At 37.6% G+C, this 8,667-nt stretch overlaps 1 protein-coding gene across 1 annotated transcript; it reads left to right on the top strand.

The window, feature by feature from the left end:
• Positions 1-1,641: 1,641 nt before the first annotated feature.
• LOC107559442 (protein NLRC3-like) lies at positions 1,642-7,976 on the top strand. The gene is made up of 6 exons (XM_016243271.1): positions 1,642-1,726; positions 2,621-4,669; positions 4,783-4,956; positions 5,148-5,321; positions 5,815-5,861; positions 7,237-7,976. The coding sequence occupies exons 1-6, from the start codon at positions 1,659-1,661 to the stop codon at positions 7,767-7,769; spliced, it is 3,045 nt and encodes a 1,014-aa protein (XP_016098757.1). The 5' UTR covers positions 1,642-1,658; the 3' UTR covers positions 7,770-7,976.
• Positions 7,977-8,667: the final 691 nt, after the last annotated feature.

Genomic DNA, 8,667 nt, shown 5'->3' with positions numbered 1-8,667 from the left:
AATGCGGCTTAGAAATGCTGGTATCATCACATTTTTAAAAAGTCGGTACTTTTGACAAACTTAGTGCCAATTTGTGGAAAAACATAGTCTTTGCATTGCCTTCCTTCTGATCCCAACTTTAGGAAATTTTATTTTTAAAGAAGATCCAGACCGCGTCAGTAAGAACTTGGTCCTTTGTTCACTTAATTTTACCGTGGATTCGGTTACAAACAAGACACAATTCGATGCAGGATTTTCAGAAAGACTGAAACTAAAAGATGATGCTGTGCTGACTATTGGATCCGATAGTAATGTCGCAACACACAAGTAACTGTTTTTATTATGTAGTCACTATTGCTTTGTCTGTTATTACAGATCGTTTGATATGCACTGAGTATTTATGCATTTTTAACCTAAATCACAGCAGCGTCCATCTATGAGCAATGTAGGCTGTCAAACATGCACAACTTTTAGCCAATCAGAAGAATCAGAATGAGCTTTATTGCTAGGTATGTTTACACATACGAGGAATTTGTTTTAGTGACAGACACTCCACAGTGCAAAAGAATGACAGTAACAAGACAGGACACAGATAATAAAAAGATTAATATCAAAATAGACAAAATAGACAATGTACAAAAAAGCAAAAACACAATATATAATATAGACAATATAGACAATTATGTATGTATCATGTCTATATTGTCAATCATGTCAGTGGGCGTTTACTTCCGAGTACAATCTGCCTTGCCTATTGAAACAGAGTGTTCCGATGAGCGGGGTCAAAACAGGACAGAAAATAGCCTATTACTTCTAAATTATGATGTAAAAACCTTGATAACATTATAAGTAGACCTCAGAGAACAGTACAAAAAAAAGTTCATGACCCCTTTAATGGGTGCCGTCAGAATGAAACAGCTGGTAAAAACATGACAATAATCCACAAGTAATATAAGTAATACAAAGTAATCCGCTGCTTGTTTGTAAGAAAAAAACCCATCAAGACATTTTTAACTTCAAACTTTCTTCCAGTTAAAATGCATGTCCTCTATCCATAAAATAGCTTTCTCCAGTGAAAACGTTGTCTCGTCTGAATCAGTTCAAAACACTTCTAAAGTAATATATTGGTAGAGAAGAAAACGGGATGGACTTTTAAAGTTAAAACGTCTTAATGATGGATTTGTTTATTACAAACACGGAGCTATTCACTTCACAAGACGTTAATTGATGGGCTGAAGTTGTGTGGATTACTTGTGAATTATTGTTATTGTGACTTTTTTTTTTACTCTTTGGACATTCTGACGGCATCAATTGACTGCAAAGGATCCAATGGTGAGCAAGTGATATAATTCTAAGTTTCACCAAATCAGTTCAGATGAAGAAACAAACTCATCTATATCTTTGATGGTCTAAAGGTGAGTACATTTAAATTTTTTGGGTGAACTATTTCTTTAAGATTTTTTTGTTGAGAATTTCTTTTAATTAGATTTTTTTTCTTTATGATATTAACATTCAGGACAGTTATGCCCCATTTTAATGTGTGTATGTATTTGCAGACATAATACCAGCCACTTCTGAAGAGCAGCAGGGCCTCTAAAATGAGTTTCTATGAGAAGAGAAAGGGAGCTGTTTCTGCTCAGACCAAAAGGGCAGGAACTCCTGAACCCAGCTGTGTGTCTATGAAGAGTGATGTATCTATGGGCATGCCACCTGAATTCAGTGGTGGAGCAGTGAACTCTGACCCCAAGTGAGACAACAAGATTAAATCTTACAGGGATAGTTCACCCAAAATGAAAATTTGCTGTTGATTTACTCACCCTCAGGCTATCTAAGATGTTGATGACTTTTTTCTTTAGTTGAACAGTAAAGAAGATTTTCAGCTGAAACTGTGTGGAAAACTTTGGTGATTCATAAAATGCAAATCAGCGCTGCACATTTCTGAAAAAAAAAAAGAAACACAAAATTAATATCCATGGCTCATGACGATATATTTAAGTCTTACGAAGCGAAACAATTGGTCTGCACAAGAAACTGAACATTATTTACAACATTATTACCTGTAGTTCATAGCCATTCTTTTCTGCGAACTGGTTCTTTGAGTTTGTTTTAATGGGCTGGTTCAGTTACATAATCTAGTTTGATTATGTAACGGATTCAGTTACATTCACTAGTTTTACTACACAATGACGTAATTATATACACATTATATTATTATTAAAGTGCCCAATAATGATGTGAAATGTGAATGTTTTGCATGTCTAAAGCATATAAGCTAAAGTGTGTAAGCCTCAGACTTGTATTTAATGAATCACCAATGACTACAGTTTCAGCTACAAATCTTATTTACTGTTCTACTGAAGAAAAAAGTCACCTTAATCTTGGATGGCCTGAGCGTGACTAAATTAACAGCAAATTTTCATTTTTGTGTGTACTATTCCTTTAATAGCCTATACAGGACAGGATGATAAACATAGGCATTTTGGTTTCTTACTAATTTTCACATTATGATCTGTTTGTAAGCAGATTCACAAAGCAACATCAGCATGGAGTTGAGTCTTAATGAAAAGTAACAATGTAATGAAAAACTTAGTACAACATTGGTTAGCAAATATGATTTAACACATCTAAGATCACTCTGCAGGTGTTTGTTCCAGGTTTTTTCCAAATGTGGAGTGTGTGAGCAGGCTCTGAGAGATCCGGTCTCAATTACCTGTAAACACAGTTTCTGCAGACAGTGTATCAGCTGCTATTGGGAAAAGTTCAGTCAATCAGAAGACTTTGACTGTCCTCAATGCAAGAAGAGATCTAGAGCATGTCCTGTTTTACAAACAGATAAAGTCTCGGGAGGATCCAGTTCTGCTCTCTCTTACACAAACCTGCAGCAGGCTTCTCTGGTGGACGATGTCCTGCAGAGAGTTAAAACGAGACACAAAACCAGCATGAGGAAAAAGTATGAGAGCTTATTTGAGGGAATCAAACTACAGGAGAATCAAACTCTCCTGAACAGGATCTACACACAGCTATGTATCATAGAGGGAGAAAGTGAAGGGGTAAATGAAGAACATGAAGTGTTACAGATGGAGAAATCACCCAGAACACTACATTCACAAGACACTCAAATCCACTGCAATGATATCTTTAAATCCTTACCTAAACAAGGATGTGAGTGGAAGAGAAGAAAGATGAATGACAAAATAAAGATTGTTCTTACTAAAGGAGTCGCTGGAATTGGAAAAACAGTCTCTGTGCAGAAGTACATTCTGGACTGGGCAGAGGGAAAAGCCAATCAGGATGTAGATTTCATGTTTGTGCTTCCATTTCGAGAGCTGAACTTGATTAAAGATGATCAGTACAGTATTCACAAACTTCTGCTTGACTTTCTTCCTGAACTTCAAGATCTGGACTCAAATATTTATGATGAGTGTAAAGTTGTGTTCATCTTCGACGGTCTGGATGAAAGCAGAATTTCACTGTGGTTTTCAGACAGTGAGATGGTTTCTGATATAAATAAGTCTTCATCAGTTGGTGTATTGATGTCAAACATCATCAGAGGAGAGCTGCTTCCCTCTGCTCACATCTGGATCACGTCCAGACCAGCAGCAGCCAATCAGATCCCTTCCAAATACATCAACCGGGTGACTGAAATTCAGGGATTCAATGACCCTCAGAAGGAGGAATATTTCATGAAGAGGATCAGTGATCAGCATCAAGCCAGAAGAATCATCTCACATATCAAAAGATCAAGAAGCCTCCACATCATGTGTCACATACCTGTCTTCTGCTGGATCTCATCCACTGTACTTCAGAACATCCTGAAACAAGATGACAGTGCAGAAATCCCTCAAACTCTGACTGAAATGTACATCCACTTTCTGCTCATTCAGATAAACATAAGGAATCAGAAGTACGATGAGCGAGATCCAGGAAAAGTGTGGCAGTCCAACAGAGATGTGATTTTGAAACTGGCTGAACTGGCTTTCAAACAGCTGAAGAAAGGCAATATCATGTTCTATGAGGAGGATCTGAAAGAGTGCGACATAGATGTCATTGACGCCTCAGTGTATTCTGGGATTTGCACAGAGATATTTAAGGAGGAATCTGTGATTCATCAGAGGAAAGTTTACTGCTTCATTCATCTGAGCTTTCAGGAGTTTCTTGCTGCTATTTATGTGTTTTATTGTTATGTAATTAACACTGTGGAGGTACTAAGGTTTTTTAATTCTCTGTATAATTTGCTCAGAGGAGCAGTAGATAAAGCCTTAGAAAGCGAGAATGGACACCTGGATCTTTTCCTCCGGTTCCTGCTGGGCATCTCACTTGACTCCAATCAGAAACTCTTACAGGATCTACTGACCAACACTCACAGCTGCTCAAGGGGCATTGAGAAAACAACTGCTTATATTAAAGACAAAATTAAACATGGACATGATCTTTCAGCTGAAAGATCCATCAATCTTTTTCTTTGTCTCTTTGAAATGAAAGACCAGACTCTGTACAGAGAGATCCAGGAGTTGCTGAAATCAGACAAACACTCAGAGAAGAAACTCTCTTCTGCACTTTGCTCAACAATCGCCTACATGTATCAGATGTCAGAAGAGGTGCTGGAGGAACTTGATCCCAAGACATTTAATACATCAGAAGAAGGTCGAAAAAAACTCTTACCAGCTGTGAAAACTTGCAGAAAAGCTCTGTGAGTGTTAAATTCTTCTTTCACTTAAGCTAATGAATGCTGCGTCTTACATTTGAACTACCTAATGCAGATGTTTGTAGATCTAATTTGAATTGTGTTTTGCTCTCTTATAGTCTTGCTGACTGTAATCTCACTGATAAATCCTGTGAAATTGTGGCCTCATCTCTACAATCATCAAACTCTTTCCTGAGAGAGCTGGACCTGAGTAACAATGACTTGCAGGATTCAGGAGTGAAGCTTCTCTCTGATGGACTGAAGAGTCCAAACTGTCAACTAGAGAAACTGAGGTTTCTAAAAAAAAATTCACAGTTCACAGATTATTAAAATAAATAAATCCAGTGTAAAAATTACACCCAAATGTCCCATATAGTTCTAGTTCTAGCAGTATGTGCAAAGATACAATTCACTTTTAATATAATCTTGTCTGATACTGTGTGTAAACTGTAAGTTATCTGACTGTTGATATGCATGTTTGTAGATTGTCTGGCTGTATGGTGACAGAGGAAGGCTGTTATTGTCTGGCCTCAGCTCTGAGTTACAACCCCTCACACCTGAGAGAGCTGGATCTCCGCTACAATCACCCTGGACACTCCGGAGTAAAGATGCTCTCTGATCGACTGAACCATCCAAACTGCAAACTGGAGATACTTAAGTATGTAGACCTAAAATCATATAATTTAGATGTGTATGTGTTATAATATATGATATAAAAGCATTCTATTTGATTATTATTTTGTTGTATTTTCCCTTGAGCAAGCATATGCAATGAATTCAGCAGCCTAATGACTACACAGACATTTTACATACAAAGTTTTTGTGCCAAGAGTTCTTTTTCCCCAAAAATTTTGATGTCTGGTAGCTTAGTCCAAAAACTGTTACCAGATATTACATCACTTTCCACAGAGTTGAAATTACATAAATTACATGATGCTTAATGCTGAAAACAAATGTATACTGTCACAAAGTATATGTTGTCAAGAATTCTCCACAAGTAAATTTCACTAAAAGATCTGGTTGGACAATAAAGAATTCAATTCAGTGCTCCTGATTTGAAAATCTTATGAATTTTAGGAATGTAATTCACCTCCCATAATGTATCTGTTTTTCCAATACCATTTTTACATGCCTTTTTCTGTACTGTTTAGTTTTGACCATGGAGAGTCCTTCAGAATCACACCAGGACTGCGGAAATGTAAGTTCTCTCGCTGACAAGCAAACTGCATGCACATTTATTTTTCAATTAATTTTTGTGATTTTATAACACACATCATTCTAAAGCAGCCATAGAATTAATAGATTTTGCATCCGCATTTAATACTATTCAACCACTTCTTTTAGCTGAACGTTTGTTGTCTGAATTTGATGTTCCTAAGGGCTTGGTGGCCTGGATTTTAGATTTTCTGACCAGAAGATCTCAAATAGTACGTGTAAATAGAGAATATTCCCAGGAGATTTATTCCTCAGTGGGTTGCCCCCAAGGTTGTATTCTCTCACCTCTTTTATTTATTTTATATACGGATAGGTGCAGAGGTCAATATCCAGGCAGACACATTATAAAATATGCCGACGATACAGTAGTGCTAAGCCTGTTAAAACAGGGTGATACAGAGCATGGGCCCATTCTGAACTATTTTTTGGATTGGTGTGAGAGTTCTTTTTGTTTTTTACAAATTAATGTTTCCAAGACTAAAGCAATGAAGATAGAATTTGATAACTCTGTTGATATCCAATCTAAAATAGTTATTGCAGGTAAAGAAGTTGAGAAGGTCAACTCATACAAGTACTTGGGTACAGTTATTGACGATAAGCTAAGCTGGTTGGAAAACACAAACCTTTTTGTATCAAAGGCATACAAATTTACTGAGGAAGATTAAGTCCTTTGATGTGGATAAATCTATTTTGATAATGTTTTATAGATCTTTTATTGAAACTGGCTTGACTTTTGCTATGATTTGTTAGTTTTATGGACTAAATGGTAAAAGTAGATCCCAGATGCAGAGAATTGTTAATCTGGGGTCAAAGATTACAGGCTCGGTACAGTTGGGGGTATCTGCTTTGTGTGAGAAAAATGTCCTTAGGAAGTCTTTGACTATCTTAGATGATACATCTCACATTTTGTACTCAGAATTTGAACTCCTACCCTCGGGCAGACGATATAGAGTGCCCAAGTGGAGGACTGTTAGTTTCTAACAGTCCTCCACTTTCTAACATCTTTTGTTTCAAATGCAGTCTTGATTTTAAACAATTATTTGAAACATAAAGATAAAGGTGTACTATGAATTTTAACATTATTTTATTATATGACAAATGGTGCACCGTTAATGCCCGGGTTTTTGTTGTTGTGGTCGTTCATTCATTCTAGCAGTTTTGTTTCAATGTCTTATAAACTTTTGTCTGTTTGTGAGGTTGATGCTGTATGAATTGCCCTGTGAAGGGACAAATAAAGATTTACTACTACTACTACATAGAAGAAGAATACAATCCCAAGCTAAGGCCAAACATGACAATATCAAGGAAAATGTCCTAAAGATCTTTAGTGATATCACTTATGTTTAATCTCCCTTCAGATGCCTGTGACCTCACATTAGATCGAAACACAGTAAACACTCATCTCATTCTATCTGAGAACAACAAAAAGGCAACATATTTGGAAGAGGAGCAGCCATATCCTGATCATCCAGAAAGATTTGAGCACTACGAGCAGGTTCTGTGTAGAGAGAGCCTGACTGGACGCTGTTACTGGGAGGCTGAATGGAGTGGCTGGAGTCATATAGCAGTCACATATCGAGGTATCAACAGGAAAGGAGGAAGCGATTGCAGGTTTGGACTCAATGAAAAGTCCTGGAGTCTGGTCTGCTCTGGTAAAAATTACTATGCCAGGCATAATAATGCAAGAACTGACATACCTGCACCCTCATTCTGTTCTAACATAATAGGAGTGTATCTAGATCAGCCAGCTGGTTCTTTGTCTTTTTACAGTGTTTCCTCTGAAACTGGCAAAATGACCCACATTTACACCTTCCACTCCACATTTACTGAGCCCCTCTGTGCAGGGTTTGGTGTTGGTGTTGACAGTGGATCTTCAGTGTGTTTATGTTAAATACAGAAGCTGTGAAGCATGTGTCAGACACTCAGACCATGGGCCAAATACAGCCTATGGAGGAAAAAATCAAACTATGAGAGTTTATCTCCAACTCTAATTAAACACACCAGAACCAGCTAATGAAGGTCTTCAGGATTACTTGAAAACTAACCGTGCATTCCATTCATCCCTATGCCCTGATCCCTTCAAAGGGTTTACCCTCTGGAGTGAGAGCTTCAAAGGGTTGAAGGGTGTAGGGGACCAAACAACTGGTGCCCTTCTGCGTCGTCATCACGTGCCCACACGGAGGCGCCGTCATCATGCAAAGAATCTGCGCAAAGGATCATGGGAGCTCAAAGTGTCCATCAGTTGTACCCTTCGAAATCCTTCATTCCTGAAGGGCCCTTTGGTTTGGAACGAACCTTCAATATGGCGGCCATGATTGCTTTCACTCCGAAGTGCCCTTCGGAGGGGGATATATCCCATTTGGAACGCACCGTAAAGTTAGGTGTGTTGGAGTTGGAGTTTGAGTTGAACTCTGCCGGACTGTGGCCCTCTAGGAGCAGAGCTTCACACCCATGTGCTAAAATATGCTTAAATTATTTATTTATTATGTTGGTGTTATATGTCCGTAAGTGACATCACATTATTAAATTTTTTTTTTAAATAGCAAATTTAAGAGTGAGTTTAATGTGCTTTTCTCCCAGTGCGTGACTTACGTATGACTGTTATATACTTATCTGTAAATAACTATGTGGATATAAATGAGAACTTCAAGCTTGTATTTCCGTTTTGCATAACGGCTGATCCTGACAGTAAGCGAGCTAAACATTGTTTAATATAAGCACGTCAAACAGAAATCACAGTATTACAAGTTACATTTAGTTATATTTAATTGCAATACCACTGTAGGAAA

The sequence above is a fragment of the Sinocyclocheilus grahami genome, unplaced genomic scaffold (genome assembly GCF_001515645.1).
Source record: "Sinocyclocheilus grahami isolate Dianchi unplaced genomic scaffold, SAMN03320097.WGS_v1.1 scaffold685.1, whole genome shotgun sequence".
Lineage (NCBI taxonomy): Eukaryota > Metazoa > Chordata > Actinopteri > Cypriniformes > Cyprinidae > Sinocyclocheilus > Sinocyclocheilus grahami.
This window is presented reverse-complemented; position numbering and strand designations above follow the sequence as displayed.